The sequence below is a fragment of the Podarcis muralis genome, chromosome 3, assembly GCF_964188315.1.
Source record: "Podarcis muralis chromosome 3, rPodMur119.hap1.1, whole genome shotgun sequence".
NCBI lineage: Eukaryota > Metazoa > Chordata > Lepidosauria > Squamata > Lacertidae > Podarcis > Podarcis muralis.
Genome location: NC_135657.1, coordinates 66,326,076 through 66,348,878, shown reverse-complemented (window position 1 = coordinate 66,348,878; position 22,803 = coordinate 66,326,076). Strand labels below are relative to the sequence as shown.

General features: G+C 39.3%; 1 protein-coding gene and 1 non-coding gene across 15 annotated transcripts in view; both read right to left on the bottom strand.

Moving 5' to 3' along the window:
- Positions 1-1,497: 1,497 nt before the first annotated feature.
- TRDN (triadin) overlaps positions 1,498-22,803 on the bottom strand; it is a 163,230-nt gene continuing 141,924 nt past the window's right edge. For 11 of the 14 annotated variants that reach the window (XM_077926028.1, XM_077926034.1, XM_077926026.1 and 8 more), the window contains 9 exons: positions 20,904-20,951; positions 18,236-18,256; positions 15,318-15,344; positions 14,490-14,525; positions 14,299-14,343; positions 12,062-12,106; positions 10,500-10,526; positions 5,209-5,247; positions 1,498-4,454 (listed from right to left, as the gene is read on the bottom strand). In XM_077926028.1, the coding sequence (XP_077782154.1) occupies positions 4,309-4,454; positions 5,209-5,247; positions 10,500-10,526; positions 12,062-12,106; positions 14,299-14,343; positions 14,490-14,525; positions 15,318-15,344; positions 18,236-18,256; positions 20,904-20,951 (434 nt within the window). In that variant the 3' untranslated portion in view covers positions 1,498-4,308. The remainder of the gene's footprint in view (positions 4,455-5,208; positions 5,248-10,499; positions 10,527-12,061; positions 12,107-14,298; positions 14,344-14,489; positions 14,526-15,317; positions 15,345-18,235; positions 18,257-20,903; positions 20,952-22,803) is intronic. The other 3 variants (XM_077926033.1, XM_077926036.1, XM_077926037.1) reach the window with 1 other exon arrangement.
- TRNAI-GAU (transfer RNA isoleucine (anticodon GAU)) lies at positions 6,219-6,293 on the bottom strand. The gene has a single exon. It is a non-coding gene; the product is annotated as a tRNA-Ile (tRNA).

The following is a 22,803-nucleotide window of genomic DNA, read 5'->3' as shown; positions in this document are numbered from 1 at the left end:
TTACTATGAAATTAATCAGAATTTCCAAGAGAATGAAAAAGGCATGATAGGCTTGATGTCCTGAGATCTGGAGAAAGCCTTGAATCTAGTTGTGGCTTTGCCTCAGCAGAAAGTTCTGCTCACACAAGTTCTGTGTGGAAAACCTCTGGAGAGAATGGGTATGGAGTGATGACCTACAGGACGTACAGGGGGAAACCAATAACCAATAGTGATTTAACACTAAGTGCTAAGGAACATAGCATAAACCCATTGTGGGAGCTGCACAACAGCACTATCAAAACCTGATAGTGTGTCATTGTTTCTCAAAACTCAAGACCAAACTTTTCACTTTCTCATCCAGCTTATACTCAGTGTCTGCATGCCCTTCACTTTCCCTGTGCATCGTATCTCAAATTTTCTCAGCATTCCTCTCCCAACTTCAAAATGGTGATTTGTCCCCGTTTTCCCCCTCTTGCAGCCACTTTTTATGCTTTCATCTTATGACTCTGCTCCCCTCCCATTTGTAAAACATGTCCGCTTCTGTTCACTGTGTAATAATTCTCAGATCTTGTGTCCTTTTCACATAGCTTCCTAGCCATATTTATACTCTCCTTATTTACACACAAGTGCCTCTAAATCTACCAATTCCCACCATAGTATTTCTCTTTGCTTATGCTTGAGCTATTCCCAGAGTGATTCATGTAGTGTTGCTACTTTGGGCAACTGGGAGATCCATGCGGCACCTCATACACAGTGGAAGTTGTGGAAAACCAGTCTTAGGTCATATTCAAATGTTTACTTATCAATGTAAGAGAATTTTTTCCTGTTACCAATAGCTCTATTTTAATTTTATGTGTTCCTCCCCTGACCTTTCTTTCCTTTTCTTGAAGCTCTTAGAGTGCAGTCCTAATCTGTTGATGTTAATAGCTAGAGTAGGCTTAGAATGACACTTTGCTTCCTCTGTGCTAGTAGGGCAAAAATACTGCCGGGTTTCAGGTGATGGGCCACAAAACAGGGTTTTTCAAGGATGGGGGAAGCTTTGGATCTGCCGGATCCAGTCCCCCTATGGACTCCCCAAAGGGCTACATCTTTTGAATCCCTCAGGTACACCAGCACATGGCATAGTGAAAAGGTAAGGAAAAAACATCTACCACCTGCTTCTATCCTAGTCATTGTTAGCTAGCAGGACCTGATATGTGATGTCTGCTACTCCTTCCTGAACCCACCTAGGGATGCTGTACAAGTTGTCTAACAAAGCTTTATGCTTCTAATCCCTATCTCCTGTCAAAAATTTAACCATAACATATTTATCTTAAAACACTGGGACCTATATTTTCATGATGAAGATTTTGTCTTTTAACACCAGGTCTCGATGCATTCTGGTAAGCATAGTTCTTAGACAACATCTCTTGTAGTCTTTGCTCTCACACAAAAGCATATATATTTTTAGGAGTAAAGGATTTTGGCTAAAGATGTTGAGTGAAATTGTAACAATGCACACATTGAACATGACCCATGTAGAAAGAGACTCATTATATTTAATTCTTGGTGATAACAATATGAGCACGGACAGGAAATTTGTTTAGAGCTATACATAAACAAAGCTACTTTTAGGTGCCCCCCCCCAAAAAAATTCTCACACTGATAAGAATGTGCCACAGCCACTAGGAGACACGCATTTTGTTTTGCAAAATCCCTAGCAACAAATATACCCATCTTTCAAAGTTAAGTTTCTATGGATAAAACATGCAATTCAAGTAATGGTATATCAAGGTTTCAGATTATTTGGCTTTATGAAGCAACATTCAACTCGTCTGCAAAGCAAAGCAATTAATATTTCTGAGATCAAGGGCCAATGTCTGATTCATACCACTTTGACATTGTGATTAAAGCTAGCTATTTATTTCCTGGTCTAAGCCCTTCTGGTATTGGAAGGGAAAAAAGAAGGAAACCGGTTCTCAAATGCGCTATGGTACTTTCTACAGTTAAATAACACTGAGAAGGTGAAATCTTCAAAAAGCCCAAATTAAAAAGCTAAAAAAAGTTTTAACTGAAACTCGCAATAATGAGCAACAAATGAAATCCTCAGGAAAACTTTGGCTTAAAACAAGCTAAACTGGCAGGTCTTTGGAAAGCCAATTCATCTATACTACACAATAGACAAAGCTAAGAAAAAGAAATGACAGAACCTTAAGGTTTCTGTGTGTCATAAGATTGGAGGTAGATGCCATCCATCTACAAGAGGCCAGATCCTGCATTTGGGATCTGAAACCTCTGCACTCATTGTTTAGCATAGTTCATTCCTGATCTAGGTGGTCTGGTGACAAATTAATCTGACACCAGCTCTGCAATTTCACATCTTGATCAGGCACTGTTAAAAGTCTTGGTGTTTCTTATGAGGTATAAAGTATGAATTATTTCACCAAGCATGACATGATATCAAAAAGGTCAATCACTTTTGTATCTATAGATACAGTTGCATTGAGAGATATCAGAAGTGCCTTTTGCAGATACACTGAAAAGGCACTAGAGTTGTTGTTTTCCAAAACAACTTTGTTGGTTAAAGTTGTTATCCTTACTCATTTTACTTATCCATGGAAAAGTCTATAGCAAAGGAAGCAGTCCTGAAAGTCTGTACTTCCAATGAGCTATTCTTCTCACTAGGACAATTTACCATGTAGTTAAATTACTTAGGTCTCTTTTGATTTAGGCTTCTATCTTATACCCAGTGTCCTGGAAGTAAGCCCCACTGAACTCAGTGGGACTTACTTTTGAGAAGCCATCCATAGGATTGCATTACTAGGTACCAGTTCAACACATAGTGGACTTCCTCCCTTCCACTAGTGGCAGTAATTGGACTGTTATGAATTCCAGTCACTTCTAGCTTGACCTAGAGGTGAAAAAAAGAGATGTCCAAACATTGTCGTGAACTGGTCAAGTCTCTTAAGGCACAGTTTATCCGAATAATTGTACCTTCCTATAAAAATAAATGCCAGTTCTATGGTAATGTTATCTTCCTCCTGGAAACATAGTATACACAATAAAGTTTACATGTGTTAAGTAGATTTGTCTAAAGAAGTATCCTACAAACATTCATGAGGTTTGACATTGTAACTACAAGTGTATAACAACATAGACAAAACACAAATATATAGAACAACTTGTTTGCAAGGACACATTATTATTTACAGACTTACTGTGACTGACAATTGGAATAATGATATTCTGACATCCTCATCTAGACCAATATTGTGCATTTCATTTTGATGCTAAGAAATCAGTATCAAAACATAAAATGAAGATAGATTAGGAGTTAGATGTTCATTTCAAGTCTCCAAACTAAAAGTAATTAAGAGTGTAGTGTTTGTGGAAATGCAGCAAAACTGAGCATAATCTTACTTTATCTAATTGGGACAGTACTGCACAAATAAGACATATATAGCTGAGTACATAATTTGCTTCAATAATAGTAGCATAGTTTCCCATTGTATCTCTCCAGGGCCAAATAGTTACTGGTTTTTCCCATTTATACATTGTATGCTAACACTGAATATGATTTGGAATAGTTTAGGGATAATGCATATGAAAAAAATTAAAACACCACGTCCATGTCTAAAAACCCCTAAACCCTTTATCCTTCATTTAGTTCATCTCTGCTAGCCCAGCATATCCTCCATTTTTAAAAAGAAAACTGGGAAATAATTGAGTTTATCTTTACGGATACATAGAAGCAAATATATGGCAGGTTTTCATTGCATGCCTCCAAAGAGATCATCAGATTGCTATACGGTGTATTCTTTAAGGACAAAAGACAAGCTCCTGAAACAGAGTTATGATTCAGCAAATAACTTTGGCATTGATCCATTTAAATGAACACAAGCACAGATTGAGAATACTGTCACAAATTATTCTTCCTGTGCCTAAGTATTTTTGAGTGGGACATTTGTTGTAAATTGATACTTGGAAAATGCTTTTTGTTCCAACAAGACTTGGAAAACACAAGACGGAAACATCTGTAAGAACATCCCCCTACACACACACACACACACACACACACACACACACACACACACAACTTTACTTTTTGTCAAGTACTATTTCAGCACCATGCTTCCCTTCAGGAAAGGAGTACTTGGAGATTCTCTAAAATGCTGTTACATCTCCCCTCTTTTTGCCTCTGCTCCTCTGGAGATGAGCAGACAACCTTTCCAAGTGCATGTGACCTATTGGATCACATTTCTATGATCACAGGTGCCAATGGATTTCATGTGGCCCTCTGTAGAGGGCACAAAGTGCAAAATTGTCATAATGTCGCAGGTTGCGTGACTCTTATTGTTTTGGTGCCTTGGTCTTTGGCCCAGAGGTCTTTGGCTGTCCGGCCTTCCCTTTGTAGTCTGGAGCTGGAGTAACAGGGTGTTGGGATTTATGCCCATTGTATCCATTTACAAAGACACACTGATAGTAGCGGACAGCAGCTGGGAAGGAAAAGAAAAGAAAAAGAATGGTCATTAACATTTGATTTGGGTCACTATTGCATTAAAATGGCATTACAGTGGTACCTCGGGTTACATACGCTTCAGGTTACATACGCTTCAGGTTACAGACTCCGCTAACCCAGAAAGGTTAAGAACTTTGCTTCAGGATGAGAACAGAAATCGTGCTCTGGCGGTGCGGCAGCAGCCGGAGGCCCCATTAGCTAAAGTGGTGCTTCAGGTTAAGAACAGTTTCAGGTTAAGAACAGACCTCCGGAACAAATTAAGTACTTAACCTGAGGTACCACTGTAATTTGAGGAAACACAAAGTTTACCAAAGTGTAGGTTGACATTCCTACTTTACTTCTATACTGACTGTTGTTTGACTCTAACTCCCATCATTCCTGACCATTCGCCATGCAGGCTGGGGATCAACAACATCTGGAGGGCCACAGTTCCCCCACACCTGGTATATATTATATTCAGATAGCTCCCATATAAATCTATAATATTGTCAGGATTGACTTTCTTCAACATAGTTAGACCTGGTGCCATCACACCAAGGTGAATGATAACCGCTCCCCCCTGCAATCTCATCTCACCCATGCTTGTTTACCTCTACACAACAAATCCAATATTATGACCTAGAAATGACATGATCTTTCAAATCAAACTGAAATTGAACCTCACATACACCATTCTTATTTTATTAACAGAAATAAGATACAGTAAGAAAACATTCCAGTTGCAAACTCACATTTATCTTTCTTTGTTGCACTTAGATCAGTGTGTCCCTCTATAAAAAAAAGTAGTAAATGCAAGGTTCTTTAGTAAAAAGAAACTTAAAACAATATTTGTGTTTCTAGGTCAATGATGGAAAAGGGGAAAATATAAAACCAGCACTGTTTGGGTGATAGAAGGTATTATTATTATTATTATTATTATTATTATTATTATTATTATTATTATTATTCAGGCACTGCAGCGGGGTGGCTAACCTTCTCCTGAGTCTTACAGTCAGTTCCCAATTCTAGATCCAGATGACAGGATTGGGCTGATAAGTGTCTGAAAATATCAGGCCTCTAGAAGGAAGGCAGTATGTGAATGGCACAACCCCAAAACTATGTATTTACGAGGAACTCTTCCTTATCAAATATATATATGCATATATATATTTTTGCATAATAATTATTTGGACTTTCCATCATCTTCTGAAGTAACAAGGCTAAATGGAGTGTAACAGTATCCCTGGTTCCTGCAGCTAAAAGTATAAGCCCTTACCTGTATGTGTGTGTGTATCCAGTTCAGTTAAGCCTCTCCTCCTGCAAATGAGGGGAGGGGTTGTGGGCGGGAGCTGAGCTCCGCCTCAAGCAGGGGGCGTTAGCCCCCTGCCACCCACTCACCTGGCTGGCGCACCATGCCCACGGGCAAGCGCCCAACCACGTGCCTTGGAAGGGGCGTGGACTGCAGCTTAACTCGCTGCTGCGCCAGCCACGCGGCCCTCACTTCAACTGAGGTGATCCACTGCCTAAGCCAATACCTTTTCACTTGCTGTTATCAATAAAGTTGTGGCCTTTTCTTGCCCATTAACCTTACATCACGTGTCCGTCTGTTTTCATTCCACTACGTGGGGATCGGGTCCTCGAACCACAACCATGTATTATACATGTCCCTTCTCATCTGCTCTTGTTTATCATAGAATTATAGAATTGGAAGGGACCCTGAGGATCATCTAGTCCAACCCCCTGCAATGCAGGAAAATGCAGCTGGCCTATACAGGGATTGAACCTGCAACCTTGGCATTATCAGCACCATGCTCTAACCAACTGAGCTATCCAGGCCCTGTGTATCAACACAACCAGTCAAGTTTTCCAAGAAAGCTTTCTTCTTTTCTTAAATCCTTGTGCCATGCATATGTTTCTTGCATGATGCATTTTGAACTTGGGCACATACACCCAAGAAAAGATTCTCCATACAAGGGGGAACCTTTTTGTGAGTGATCCTGTGGTGAGGCTAGCCTTTGCAGCCCCACAATGCCCCTTGTGTTATTTTAGTGTTTGTGGAGGGTCACATGAACCTCCCTAAAGACACACATGCACAGGGACACACATTCTCACTCGGCTAATTATTGAAGACACACCGATGAATAATTGCCACTTTTCCCTACACACAAAAGGAAGCCAGGTAAGAATGAGGCGTCTGTACTTGAGCATAAAACATACCATATGAAGCTGCCCTGAACCTTCACTAAACCAATTAAATCCCTGCTCTGTTATGAAAACGCCATAAACTATTGATGCTGGTCTTCTTCAAAGTTGTTTAAAGACTGTAAAAAAATAAAATCAAGCCATAAATCTTGACTTGAATATAAAAAACTGTTATTTTGGCTAATTAGAGGCATCTCTGGGCAATTCCACCATGAGCAAAATATGTAATGAGTTATGTGTGTCAGAAACAGGTCACCCAGCAGACATTTTTAATTAAAGCAAAGTAGTTTGGCAGAAATGGTGATGCAGACAGGTTTTTCTTAAGAGACAATGTGAGAAAACAAAATAATTATTCATTTGTATTGACACGTTAATTGAAGACAGGATCAACATTATGGATGGAAAATTCAACCTAGTGCTAAGGCAAATGTTTCATCAGCACAAGGATTTATTGTTGCACAATGGTAAATGTCCTCCCTTTCCTCCCTGCCCTGCACCCCTGATTACTGACCCTTTATTTGGGTTAAGACATTTTCTAATGAAATCAAGCAATTTCAGTAAATCTATAGTGATGACAGGGCAGAAAACCTCCCTGGGCCTCTGCCTAGGCTGCAAAGTACTCAGCCTGGGCATTGGGAGTGTGTTCACCAGCTATTATCCCTTCTTTGAACTCTTCAAATGGTGTGTGAAGCAGACCACTGCAGCAGAAATAAGTTGACCAGGAACAAGGGGGTTTAACCAAAAGAAAGTGAGCTGTCCAAGAAGTGGGAGCCCCTGAGAAAGAAGAGGAACAGAAACTCTGCCTCCATCACTGACAAGCAAACAAACCCTGAAGTCAGGACTGGTAGTCAAGAAGCAGATCATGGAAGATGAAGATATGACAAGCAAAGGTGACAATACAGGCAAAATACAGGCAAGACGTCAAAAGGTGCTAAGACCTAACCACTCTCAGCACTCTTAACAAACTACAACTCCCAGGATTTTTTAAGGGAAGCCACAACTGTGTAAACTGGTATCACGAGTTGAGTGGGGATTTGAACCTTGGTCTAGTTCTACGTGCTAACCAATATACGGTCCCTAAAACATATACTGCTCCTTTGACCATATTACAGGGCTAGAAGGAGTCCTTGACTTTTTCTTTACACATTTTGTTTAATAAATTAATGTTTTATCCTCATTTCTGGGAAAAAACTGACTCATAAATTAAGGGTATCTTGGGGTGCAGCTAAACCTATTGATTTTGTCTTCATTTGGCAACCATGACAGGTTAATTATGGGAATGGCAGGTCTCAATGAAACATGGTTTTATTTGCTAATCATAACATTTGCTTTGTATTCTCTTTATATCAGGTCAGTTTTTGTTGCAACATCTAATTCATTGTGTAATATTATCCCTTGAGAATGTACTTTATGTGGTAACAGCTGTGAACCTTTTCACACAGCTTTTCTTTTCTTTTTGTTTTGTTATTTTATTTTATTCTTTATTTTATTCTTTCCAGATTTCTTTTTTTTTAAAGGAAGATGGAGGTCCAAAACATCTGGAGGGGAGCCAGCTGGGAAGTCTGGTTTAGATGCTACATTTATTTATTTATTTTCTTTCGATCCACACATACTTCTACAACCACCCTAGTTGTTCACTGGCACTACAGCAGGAAAAAACCCCTCAACCTCCAGGCCACTGTTGGCATATTTCAAGATGCTGGGGGAGATGATGAGCAAGTTCTACCTTGCATATAACAAAATGAAAGGTCAAAAATGTGCCAATACAATTCACCCACCTTTTAAAAATGGCAGTCCCTAGAAATACTAAATGTAACCTATTAGGTAGTGGGTTGGGGAAAGCCACCCGTTTTTGAGGAAACCCCATTATCCTCTTTTCTGTCTGGACTGGAGTGTGGTTATATAAGACTCTCTCTGTGTTCTTCTGATGAAAGGCAAACAGCATTAGGCTCTTTTGTGGGGGTTATGATGGAGGGACTTTTTTTTGGGGGGGGGGACGCTGTTCTTTACATGAGGAACACACACACACACAGCAAGAGGCAGGCATCTCCCTCCCCTGCTTCACTAATTGTAAAGGGGCTGCCATATTTGTAATCAAGTAGGCCAGTGGGCAATATTTAAAGGGTTTCTACAACGTAGAAGATGTACCTTTTTTAGATGATCAGGAAACAATAACTACCATTCTGGCCTACAATAAAATTTTGCTGGAGTCCAAAAAAGAAACGAGATTGTCACACCCTCCACACAGAGATATCCTCAGATATTTGCGCAGGACCTTAATCTAACGTTAATCTCAACCCCTATTTGGAATTGAAAATATGATTCCTGGTTGTGCAGTGTTTATACACGCCCAGTTTTTAAAGAGTGTTATTGTCCTCCATTTTACTCTGCCATAGGTTGGGTATTGAATAGATCACCTATGTTTGGGGTAGATAAGAACATAATAAAAACAAAACCAGGTCTAATCATTTCTTCAACATGCAAAGTTAACTAATTAGTCTTAGAGCCAGTAGAGGATTATATTCAGTACTGGTTTGCAAAGTGCAAAAAGATACACACAGATACACTCATTACCTCTCTGTGACAATAATCCCCATCCATTTAAAAGAATGAAAATGCCATCACTGGCTTGTGAATTGCATCATTAAGCTGTCATCTGTCAGATCTCTTCTTACAGTTTGTAAGTCTTACGTTTGCATTGCCCTGAACCTAAGCACTGGTATCAAAGTGGGTTGGAAATCTGTAGTTTTCTAACCCACTAGCCCCCTTCATGGATCACTGCCTTGTCGTGGCAAAGGGGCTTGAATAACTCAGAGAAGCTATGAGCTATGCCGTGCAGGGCCACGCAAGACGGACAGGTCATAGTTGAGAGTTTAGACTAAATGTGATCCACCTGGAGAAGGAACTGGCAAACCACTCCAGTATTCTGCCAAGAAAACTCCATGGACATAAAAAAGGAGAAGCTTTGAAAAGAAAGTGAGTTTCTCCAAGACATGCTCTGGTTCATGGGGTCACGGAGAGTCGAACACTACTAAGACGACTAAACAAAAAACCCACTAGCATAAGGGATTTAGTATGCCCAATTATAAGAAAAAAACCAAAATATATTGCAGGATAATAGGGATGAAGCCTCATGTATTTAAGGCAATTCAGTCACTGTAACATTCAATTACCTGCATCTTTCATTTGGTAGGGGTGTGCATTTGTTTCTGTGGGCTTACATTTTCTGTTTTCGCTACCAGCAAACTGCCACCAACCTTAGCAGCAAAATTCAGGAATTCTGTCGAAGCAACTGCAGTGTTCCATGCACCAGAAACCATTTAGACATGCTGGCCACATGATCCAGAAAAGCTGTCTGCAGACAAATGTTGGCTTCCTTGGCCTGAAAGCAGAGATGAGTGCTGCACCCCATAGTCGAATCTGATTGCACTTAACTGTCCAGGGGTCTGTACCTTTACTTTATTGGAAAGCCTGATTGACTGTCTGGTGTGGTCCACATGGAAACCACAGTGTCTAGAATTTCCCATTATTTCTCATGTGCAAGTGGCAACAAAACCAAACCCTTCGCTCTTCTGAAAATTAACTTCTTGTTCAAATCTCATAACAGAATAGCAGCATCAGAAGTAGTACATTTATATTTTAGGGTTAAAAATGTATTACATTTCCCGATAGGCCTATGAAGTTTTCAAGGGCAAATGACTCATTCTTTCTCAGTCCCTGACAGAATAAATAACAATATTTTTGATAACCCAAGTTGTGTTTTGTACAATACTGACATGTACTATATGTCACCTGAGAATCAAAGAAGTTTGCAGTGTTGTTAACCCTAAGCAGAACTTACTTGCTCTTGCAGCTTTTGAAATCTTGTCTGCAAAGGAAAGAAAGTTGTATGTCAGAGAGACAGAGAGAACTTGAAAGACAATTGAACAACATAACAGCCACCCTCTTTGCTTATTAATACAGGTTTTGATGAAGTTAACTCAGATGAATATATGAAGTTGTCAGGTAGTGATGATGACAATATGCCCTTGAACAACTTCTTTGATAATGTGATTGGAGAATGTTGCTTTGCCCAGGCAAACATCTAAGAAACCCTACTGTTATCTACCACGGTGGGTGCAAAGGGTAAACGTGTTTGAAAAAATGATAAGCTCCAGCAAGAGACACAGCTTCACTTGTCTTCCTACTTGCTACCTAATTCATTCATCTTTCCCTGGGGTGCAACTTTACTTATTAGAATAAAGAGCAAATGTAAAGCTCCAATTTATGCGATCTGCACTCAGACTGCAACTGATTCGTAATACTAATTTAAGAAGACACCTTTAATATGATCTAAACATGCATTAGGCAAGTAAAATGGCACATAGGTTGTTATGTAGGGCAAACAGTTGGCTTCTGCCACTGAAAAATGAAGAGAGCCATTGTTGTGAGTGGTGGGATCCTGGGCACGTACTGCACTTGGGAGTGATTATGGGGCTGGCAGATTGGCAATCCAAACTCCAAGTATAGATTCATAAACATGCACTTCATTTTTTTATTACAATGGAGTCCAACCTGCTCTGGTTGTAGCTCCCAGGTCAGCCAAACAACTAGTGACTACATCTCTTCAAAACCAGTCTCTCTTTTATGTACCACATGAACATTTCATTCCTCACAGAATGCTATGGGAGAATCCTGGATGTGTGTGTGTGAATTGCACCAACCAATAATCTATACTTTGGGAAGAGAAATGTGCAGTTAGGTGGATTTGTACTGTAAACAGCACCACTGAGGACTTCCTTCTTTTTCTCATGTGTTTTTGTAGGGTGGACAAAAGGGGAAAGAGGACACACTTTCTGTATTAATCTGTTTTGCTCACTAAAATCCATCAGGGATATAAGAAATCTGTTTATCTCCAACTGCTTCAATTCACATATGTGGTTAATAATTTCAAGTGAATAAAGCTGATTAGCAAATCCAGTAGGATCATGTGCAGGAACATAGACCACCAGTACAGTGCTGTCAAGTAACATGGGAAATCTTATCTGAGCAAAAAAATCTGGAAAGTAGGGGAGTGGTAGAGTTATCCTGGCCAACTGACATGACAGTAGAGGTGACCAGCTTGCCAAAGTAACAAACACTGAAGACAAACATGGGAAATCATCATGTATGATCCTTGGCTCAAACTGAGAGAAAGTTGTTTGTAAGTTCCATTGAATTCAAAACTAACATTCAATTATGGCAGATTATGCCCATTAATAGACAAGACCCATTCATTTTAATTGGATTTAAGAAGGCCTATTTTCTCTGGGTTGGCTAATGTTTATATGTTCATCCCTACTAATATTCAGCTTGAGCTGTACACATGTAGCCATTAGAGGACTGGGTGACTTTGGAAACTTAGAGCAAAAAACTGTTGATTACCTGTTGTCACATTGTGATGGTAGTGGGTTTCTTTTACTGCTGGGACTGTTAAGCAAAACAGAAAGATCCAATTCATTTAGATTCCCAAGGTCAATTTAGGCATTAAAGTTCCTCATTAAACCTACTATGTTTTATATATGTTGTAAGACGCCCAGAGTGCCTGGGGAAACCCAGCCAGATGGGTGGGTTATAAGAACAACATCATCATCATCATCATCATCAGTTGCATATTACCCTGTTAAGTCACATGCATTGTGCAGGTTAAAACAACAACAGCAATAATATTTCTGACGCTAATATCACATTTTGGTGCCCTGTTAAACACATTTTAATTTCTAAGAAATCATTGGAATTGGGCATTTAAACAACATGCTCAATTAAAACCAAAACACAAAAAATAAGGAAAGGGACATTCTTTTGGCAATTTGTGCAGGATAAGAGGTTCTAATCAGATACTTCACAAGAAACTATCTAAGCAGCATGATTCTATATAGATTTCAGGCCCCAGAGAGATCAGACTGGCCTCGACCTGAAGATCGTCACTTGTCCAGTTTTAATTTTAATTTGTTTGAATTAATTGTGGGATGTATCTTAATTTATTGATCGCTTGTTTTTATGCATTGTCTTACTTGTATGATGTTAGCCGCTCTGAGCCTGGCTGTGAGCCCGGGCGGGATATAAATAAATTATTATTATTATTTGTACCAATGTCTCTAAACTAGGGCTGAGCCCAGGTTTCATGTTAATCTTCATGCCAAAATCTGTATTTTAACTAGATCAAATCTTTTTCCAAACATGCCAACAAATTACCCAGAATCGGAATATGTTTGTTCACCCCCACCCTGACAACCCAGAGAAATAGGACTGTTGAGAGGGAGCTTTGTAATGCTACTGTTTAGTTAATGGCAGTAGAAATCTTAGAGCTTGCTAAAGCTTCAGGGAGATGAAGGGATACAGCTCAGGGAAGCTCCTGAGCCTTGGGAACTGTGAAGTCTCTGAGCTACTCTAGAAGTTGTAAGTTTCATAAATGCTACTATTAATATCTGACATTGTACCATCTTGTGAACATCCACACTTAACAAAGGAGGTCATCTGCAATTCTTCTACAATCTGGACATATGCAATCATGGTTACAATGTGCAGAATTATGGGGAAGAAAAAGCACATCCTGGTCTCTTGGAGCTATCATTCTTGGGTTAGAGAATCATTTAGAGATTATTGCTTAAGAGCAGAAAATGTTTCAATTGGCTGCTGAGAACTGAAAATTAAGAACATTATTTCTCGCCTTTTAAAAAGAAATAAATTAAGGGATGCATCCAATGTTATATTTCCCTAGCTGTCATCTGAAAATACTTATAAGGAATCCACCATGAAATATCACACATATCTTTCTGTTCTAGTAAAAATATTATGGGGAGTGCATTTGACAAAGCTCCCAGGAGCACCTCCAAAGTTGCTTCCTCACTAGAATCTTGTAGCATTTCTGAGGTGTTGCACTCCTTGGGTAATTAGCGGATAGTAGAATTTAAATGGAGCTTTTACAGAAGCTCTTTATGCAGCATTATAACCTATTTCCCCCCCTGATGAAGAAGTTTCTATAATGTATGCTCAAAGAAAGTCCTGTTGACAGGGCCTACCCACTTAGTGATAAAGAGCCACACTATTGTGTCTCATTCAGGATAGCTTACGTTTTGGAACATCACAACAAAGTGTGCCAAAAGCTGGGTTGGTCTGAATTCAGTGTGTGGAGATGGCACAGATTCATTTCTCGAAGCATTGGTTGATATGTAAGTTTTATTTGTGTGTGTTTTTGTGTAGCTGCCACAGGTTGGCACAGCACACATTTCCACTATATATATAAGATGTACAGAGAGATAATATTTTCTTCAACATGGAATGTAAATCAGCTCATCACTTCTGGGCTGCCATACGACCGATACCCATGCTTCACACTTCTTTCTACACACAACCCGATGACGGAGGGCGGATGACAGGCCAGATAATTCTTTTGAGTATACAGGCATAGAAACATGTGTGTTAGCCATCTCTGTTGGGTGAGTTCTGCAGGAGTTTGATTTAATTGCTTTGTAGGAAAGCTAAGCACACCCTTATTATTTTAGCTGAATATAATACTCTAGAATTTTGCTGTTCTTCCTGTCACTGAAAAGAAAATCCCACGAAATATAAAACCCCTGATTTATGGCTTACAAGATTTTATATGTAGCTCCTTGTATTACCTGTGACCTTTTTTTCTTTAAAATGTGCCTTCTCCACTTTTTTCCCTGTGTAGATCAAGAAGTGAGAAATAAAGTACAGTATAAGAAGCTGAAAATCAAAATATGCAATGCACATTGCTGATTCTTTTTTCGGGATGGGGGAATTAGCACATCTGCAATATAACGACCGTTTAAAGAAATCGAGCCCTTACCTTCTTTTTCCTTCAAAGGGGTCTCTTTTTTCTTGGCTGGGGAGATTTCCAAAGGCATAATGATTAAACCTTAGTAGCCTTGAATATTTGCACACTTTAGTTTTAAAAGCACCTGAAGGACATGTCTGCTGTGTCACTCCATCAGCAGTAGCAAGAGCGAATGTGACCAGCAGTGGCCTAGTTACTATATTTGCACCATTCTATGCCGCTCTATGGACATCCATTAAGCCATATCTCAAAACCTTCTGGAATACACATATGCTCTTTTTCAGGCTTCTGAGAACAGAGTCAATCATCTGTGTCTTCACACAAGGAGGCAGATTGAAATTAACAAAGGTGCAGTGCTGCAGGCACTTTTGCCATTCCCTGCTGAGAACAGCAGCAACTATCTGGCAGTCTGCCTTGGTTCATCCCCCCCCCCCGCCCCCACCAACCTGATTTGGCTCGTTTTAATACAGCTTGGTTCAGTGTCTTCTACAGCACAAACTAACTGCTAAGCTGCAAGCTGGGCTGCCACTAATCAGACCAACCTAGATCAAACTCCTAAGGAACTGGCGTGCCCAATCCTATGCAGAAGCAAATCCCACTGATTTCAATAGGACTTGCTCCCAATAAGTCTCGAGTTACATCTGCAGCAACTGTGAATGAATAAAATAAACTGACAGTTTCAGCCAAATCCTTTGATAAGGCAAGTCTAATCAGTTTTCATGGAGCTCAGTGGATATGGCAGTTTTTATGAGCTAAAGATCTAGAAATGCTAGGCTCCGTTAAGTCAAATGGTGAACCTGTTCTTATTGCTCAATATCTAAGGGGGGAAATGATGTTTACCTGCTACTGTGGTTTCAGCTGATGGTTCTTCAAGGAAGGTATGCATGAGTATATGGGAATAATAATAAAAAATTAGAAAAATTGGAAGGAAATAAGCGGAAGATCTTGATAATTGGATACGATGACACTTTTGTTAACATGTGCATGAGCTATTAATTTGACACTGGGCACATGACTTTCCTGGGTCCATGCATAAAAATATCACATTTTAAAGGTAAACCCCACAACCCTATGGGGTGTCGCTACCAAGCACATGTTTGGATTCAAGTCTATGTAATGCAAATCTTTAATAATGGGCCATCACAATCCTTTTCAGACTCAAAACACTTAAGTCAGACGTTATTCTCCCATGATATAATGAGGCATTGTTTCTGCTTTGGTACATATTCTGGTTTCACTGTGAACCTTCCATCTCTATCACCTTTCAGATCACTGGAAAGAAACAAAACCCAGCACTACCTTGTTCAAATACTTCTTCCAAAATAATCTTGGCATCAATAATGGCATTTCTATGATAATGAGATAATCACTGTTTCATTAGAAAAACATTGTCTCCTATTTTAGGCATCAAGTCACAACAGAACTTCTTTTAAAGCAATCAGCATGCATTAACAATTATTTTAATGTGAATAAAGCTTCTGATGTTGCAAAATTATCAACTCGTGCCACAGGCAATTAATTAAAGATAAATGGAAATAGGATGAATTAGTAATTATTTTTTAAAAAATACAGTGCTAATTAATTTCCTTGATTGCTATTATTATCTATGTGTAGATAATTTAGGGTTTCCTTTAAGTGCAAATATATTTGCATGATCTAGCACAAAGATTACAAAGAGGTTATAAATCCATAGTTAATTAACTTGATATATTTTGAAATCCTGCGCTACAACAGTATGTTGTTATACCAAGAGATGTGAAATAGTCACTACATTGATAGATTTAGTTGTATAAATATTTCTGAAGTTTCACCCTTTCACTTCACAGTGAGATGCTCAGCAAATCTTTAGTTAGATTGAGCCAGTAAAAAATGTTGGTTGTCATATCAGTAAACCAAAACTACATGAACACACTCTCTGTGTGTTTCCTAGGATAAGGCAGAACAAAGTACGCATTTTGTGGCAATGCATTCTAGACACCAAATTCTGCTCATTAAAACAAACATTCATAAGGATCGCTGCCATCTGCTGGCTCCATTGGGAATAGCACAGCAAGGATTTGCCAGAAAATTTTCACCAGTCATTCTGTTTTCTTTTTTTTCTTGTTTTGGAGCAAAGTGCTATCTGACCACAGTAATTCTCTAATGGATACACACTGTTTCTAACCCACTGGGCAGTCTGCATAAATCATAAAAAGGTATACCTACCAAGAACAGCAGCAGCTCATATTCTCTCACATAATCTATCCAAAACCCCGTTTAATTACATTTAGATTGCAGTGCGGCCAATTCTTCCTATTTTACTTAATATTGCTTTCCGCAAAGCAGTGAATCATTATACATATTTCATGGACTTTCATCGATGGGAATTGAATCAGGAGTTCTAAATCTAATCCTATGCTGTAGGCCGTGTTATTGCATTTAAATCTCGCCCTTCCTCCAAGGAGATGGGAAATTTCTCATTTTACCCTCACGTCAAATCTGTGAGGGAGGTTGGGCTGTGAAGTGGTCAGTGGCCCAAGGTTAGTGTTCTTCATGGGCAAGTGGGGCTTTAACACGAGATCTCTTTATTTTTAAAAAGGCATATGTATAAAACACCTCCTTATAAGTGCAAAAAGTGCAAAATATTCTTCTGCATGCAAATTGCATTTACAACACATGCATGCCTGCTCAGAAGCAGAACTCAGTGACCCTTCCTTCTGAGCAGAAATGCATAGGATGTGCCAAAAACTCGGGCGGTTGGATTCTGCATACTCTTTACTGCTACTAGCATTTGCTAAGTTAAGTTCTGCAATTACTACTACTATTAATTCTGGGACACGGGTGGCGCTGTGGGTTAAACCACAGAGCCTAGGACTTGCTGATCAGAAGGTCAGCGGTTCAAATCCCCGCGACAGGGTGACCTCCCGTTGCTCGGTCCCTGCTCCTGCCAACCTAGCAGTTTGAAAGCACGTCAAAGTGCAAGTAGATAAATAGGTACAGCTCTGGCGGGAAGGTAAACAGTGTTTCCGTGCACTGCTCTGGTTCGCCAGAAGCGGCTTGGTCATGCTGGCCACATGACCCGGAAGCTGTATGCCGGCTCCCTCGGCCAATAAAGCGAGATGAGCGCCGCAACCCCAGAGACTGTCACGACTGGACCTAATGGTCAGGGGTCCCTTTACCTTTACCTTTTACTACTACTACTACTACTACTACTACTACTACTACCCCACCCTTTAAACTATGCTTCCAGGGTGGGTTACAACAACACAATGTTAATATTAAAACACAATTTTAGTATTACACAATACTAAAGCCAATTTTAAACAACCCAATGTTACAGAAATGAGGTGGATCCTAAAAATATCAAGGTGTTCTTGCCAGAGAAATGAGGGTCGGGAGAGGCTTTTTTGCCAAGTTCCCTTTCCTCTTGCAGCTCCTAGTGTCACTCTCCACACTGTTCTGAATAGTAACCCCAATATCTGGAACAGATTTGGGGGGGGGCTGAAGGGGGATGGAAGTAATCAGTGAAATTGCTTCCTCCCCCCCCCCCATTTCACTTGTGGGGTCCCTCTGCTAGAGTCAGAATCTTCTGCTCTTCTTCTTCTTCTTCTTCTTCTTCTTATTTTAAATTTGTAAACCACCCAATACCCGCAGGTCTCAGCAGTAGCATAATTATCACGAATATTTCAGAGGAGTGAATAAAGAAAAACAGAGAATAGCTCTGTTACAATGCATGCAAAGTTAGTTTTCTATTGTTATAAATGTACTATGGCACATACTTTTAGTTTCTTTAGGCTTGGCTGGAAAGAAAAAGAAGAAAGAAGCATATGAGAACGGAATGAAGTGAGAGAGCTAATGCTGAGGTATAGGCCTTGGTTTGAACATACCGCACTGTGTATATTCTTGACATACATATTAGAATGTGGTGGTACCCTTTAGAAGCATAATTTTAGTTTGATATTTTAATTATTTATTATTATTATTATTATTATTATTATTATTATTATTATTATTATTATTTAAATAATAATTAGAATATCAAACTAAACAGTTCCAATAGCAAAAGGACTTTTAGCTGGGCAACAGAACTTCGTCTTTCCTCACTTGCCACCACATCTGGTCCTCCCTCAAGCCTCCAGAACAGATTTGGTTTTTTGGGTGGTGGTGCTGGCAGCGAGCTTGTGAGGAGAGGAGGGGGTTGGGAAGTTAAAACTTCTTGTGATAGTGGAATTGTTTGGATGGATACCACCCATTGTAATTATGATGGAAACAATCACTGAATATTTGCAGTTGCTCAGATACCTGTATTATTCACCTGATTTTTCTGTCCCACCTATACAACATTCCAGAGCATCTCTTGAACCCTCCAGAGCATCCTTTGTGTATGTGTGCAGGGGAAGCAGCCAGAAAAGGACAGCTGTGCAAGTAGAATTCTGCTCAGTATTCTCTGGATCTAACCAGATGCATCTGTTGTCACTCAGTGGTGTTGACCCATTCTGCTACAACTACCGGTAACTAAAGGAGTTGAGAACCTGACCAGAGTAGGGCTATGACTAGCTGGGCTTCCTCTAGCAGCCACGTATATCCTTTAAGCTCTAACACTTAAAGGGCCAATGAAGGTTTCTGATCAGGTTAGGGCCCATAACAAAAAACGGCCCTACAAATGGACCCATTATCTTTCCATCACCCAACCCCAACACCCAACTCTAATGGAAGGGAATAGCCGGGGGGGGGGGGCGCTATCAAAGCAGTCTGGATGTATTTTAGGTGGGAGCTTGTTTCTAATGAAATTGGAATGTGTCCTGTTTCAGAAGAATACTCTTAATATTTTGCATAGGTCAAATACAATTAGCAATTTTGGTATCATATATACCACGTGTAAAGATATGAGTCAAATGTGTAACAGGGAATGTTGAATTCATGGACTGTACTTTTATATGTGGTGAGACTTTGTAAAAGTGTCCAAAAATTGGTCTGAAGTAAATTTTGGAATATTCAGAATTACTGGGTGGATGATACAGATCTTTTCAAATAATCTGACGATCTTTCCAGGGTGTTACTCAAAGATTTGACTGCCTTTGTGCTCATATCCGCTAGGCTTTGAAACACTGTTTCTTTGGAAGTCCATGATAAACTGTTCTGAGAACTTCTTGTCTGACAACAGGTGATGTATAGAATTGCTGGGAAAACTTACCCATCAGCACTGTCTTTCCAAAAGACTAATCAAGCCAAATGCTTTGTATTCAACATGACACCTCTCTACCTGGTGAAAATCTGCCAGTCCTTTTTGGAAATACTTGTTTTGCTCACTCCTGTCTGACTTTCATCAGAAGAGTTTTTTCTTTTGATCTCCTAACCAATTTCTGTTGGGTTTAGTATTCCTTCCCTTGTTTCCCTCCCTTGTTTCATTGTTTAATTATGTATCAATCATTTTAAAGATATATGGTAAAAAGAGATTAAAAAGGGTTTGAATATAGAACAATCACCAAACAATCTTAGGTAACTGGTAAACATTCTCTATGGAGGTCATTAGTGATTTGATTAGAGATGGGAAAGCAGAATTCTCTCCTTATATGTGAACAAGCTGTTTGCTTGCTTGCTTGTTTTTTTGGCATAAATTTATGTTGAACAGGAATAATGCCAGGTGCCCAAGGACATATTAGTTTGCTGGATTAGTCAGCTCTCCTTCCTGCTTTGCCAAGTGACTGTGCAGCTATTACAATTTTCTTGTTTGTTTCTGTGTATCAAATGGCACTATTTGGAATGGATAGGAACTGAAAATAGACTATACATTAGGCGTGGAGGAGAATTTTGTTTGGTTTGCATTTTAAGCAAACCAATTTAATCCACACCTCCCAGACTAATGGAACATAATTATCCTTCAGATTTCACACTAGAAAGATTATGGGAATATTTCCACCAGCACAAGCATATTTACCTGCCAGATGGAATAATCTACCCCTATCCTCCCCCCATGCACTGTACTGTGAGTCGTCCCCCCCCCCCTTGAACTGATGGGGACACACACTGTGTGTAGGGTAAGCAGTGGGGGAATAAGTCCCATTGCACTAGCAGCACTCATTGTGCTGGCTCCCACTAAACAACTATTGAATCTGTGACGATGCATGTAAGGATAAAATGCATTTAGTGATGCATAATTTGGGATAAAATACACATTTAAATAAAAATGTATGTACTTTCTTTTAAAGTAATAGATTAACAGGAGTTAGAAATGAGCAGGAATGAAACTGAGGTGGAATCTACACACATATAAAAAACACTGTGAAAATGCTTTAAAAAAGTTTTGAAAAATACATTGAATTTGGCATAGCTCGCTGTCACCATCTAGTGTCACATTTGTATATTGCACTTTACAACACATTTAAAATGTTTTATTTGCAGCTGAGACCTAACACAGACTGGAAATCTTTCCGTGCTTATACATACCTGGTTTTACTTGAGGAACTTCTTTTTCATGTTTAAGGCTTTCTTGTTCTACAAGACAGAAGTAGCATGAAATAAACAAGGAGCCAAATTGTCAAATAACCCCTGTCATATGTCATGAAGAGGGTGTCACAGGATAACTGCAGGTCCCATCCCCAAATGAGCATGTACTGCTAGGATCATGTATAGAACTTCCCTATGCAGACTGTCCATCCCAATGTGTTGATGTCTAGGGATGAGCCCAGCACCAGGCCAGATATGGCAATCTTAAGATTCATGCAAGAAGGGGGCTTCTTTCTATTCTACTTCCTCTGAAACTAGATAGGACCCATTCAGGCACCAAAAAGACAATACTGTACTGTAGAAAAACCCAATATGAACATGAATTAATGCTAAAATATTTTAAAATATAAAGTTATGTATCCCTACACTACTCCTACCCAAAGCCAGTGGAATAACAGAGGAGGTTACATTACAGGAGGTGGGGGAGGGAAAGGCAGTATAACTTCTATAATCCAGATGTACATTCCAGAAACAGTTTACTAAAAGAAAAAAGGCAACTACTTCATACAAGAATTAGCAAAAGCTTATTTCTGTAAATGGAGCCCATCTTTCTATCTTAATGGGAGTACAGACTTCAAATACTTCTGTTAATCACCTTAATAGGGTAAAATAAACTTGTTAATTTTCCTTTAAACTCCAAAGCCTCAAGAACTGTAATGCATAAACAGTGGAGCCCCAACCATGGTTATGATCTAGAGAACAAGGAATTGTATAATGGAAGCAACTGGGCTTCCATTTGTGTGATAATTAAACTTCATAAGATAAGGGTCACATTACTCAAGGGAGATCTAAAGTGAATTGGTTCTGAGGAATCATAATGGATTGCCAATTAGGAATGGCATAGCAGTACTTTTTAATCAGAATGAATCTAGTTAATAAGGACCAGTGGAAGATAGATAATGCTGCTTAACTCCAAGCAACCATCAGCTGCTACTATAGAGAATGTTTATATGGCAAGGCCATAGTATCATACAATAATGGTTTGAAAACACAACATGTGTTAATAGCAAATAGATTTTTCCTACATATTTGCTTTCAAATACAGGTTTGCTTTCAAATTATCACTCAAATGCATTTGCAATTCTAGTGTTTTCAATATTATATTTAAAAATGCAGCAATTCAGATTCTGTCATGGTAAGATTTTCAAACAGAAAGAGGAGGGGAGTTATTTGAGCTGCCTTAAGAGAAGGATAAAAAATAGATTGATTTGTCAGCTCCAATTCATGACACAGTGGCAGAAAGACCCTTATAGCCCTGAGAGAAGAGGAACACCAGGGAGGTGGACAGCGTCATTTCATATTTAGTTTGAATTTTTGAAAAGTGTTGCATGGGTTTTCTGAAAGCACCAAAAAGCTCTTTGTCTATTATTGTGCTGTGGAAACCAGGAAATGTTATTGACGGGAGGCAAAATCTCTATTCCAACACCAGGAGCGTATAGTTCTGGGTCCTTTTCTGGAGCAGGCCAGAGGGAAAAGGGCTTTTTGTATCCTGCAGATTGCAGACCACTCTGCCCCAGGATGCCCCTACTTTTTAACATTTCATTTTATAAAGTATATAAAACAGATAGAGCAATCATAACAATGGATGAAAATTAAAAGTTGAGAAACGAAACTACAAAACAGGCACATAGAATGCACATGAGTTAAAATAACAAAGTCCAAGTAAAAACTATCAGTGTTATCAGATCATCAGGTATGGCTCCAAATTTACCAGGCTTGTGATGAAGACTGTATTGAAAATGATGATTCTGCTGTACGTGTCAAATAACACATTCCTTAAAGCTGCTCTGGGGTGCCGGGGGGAAACCCAAGCAATTTTGTGGAGAGAGTACAGGCAATA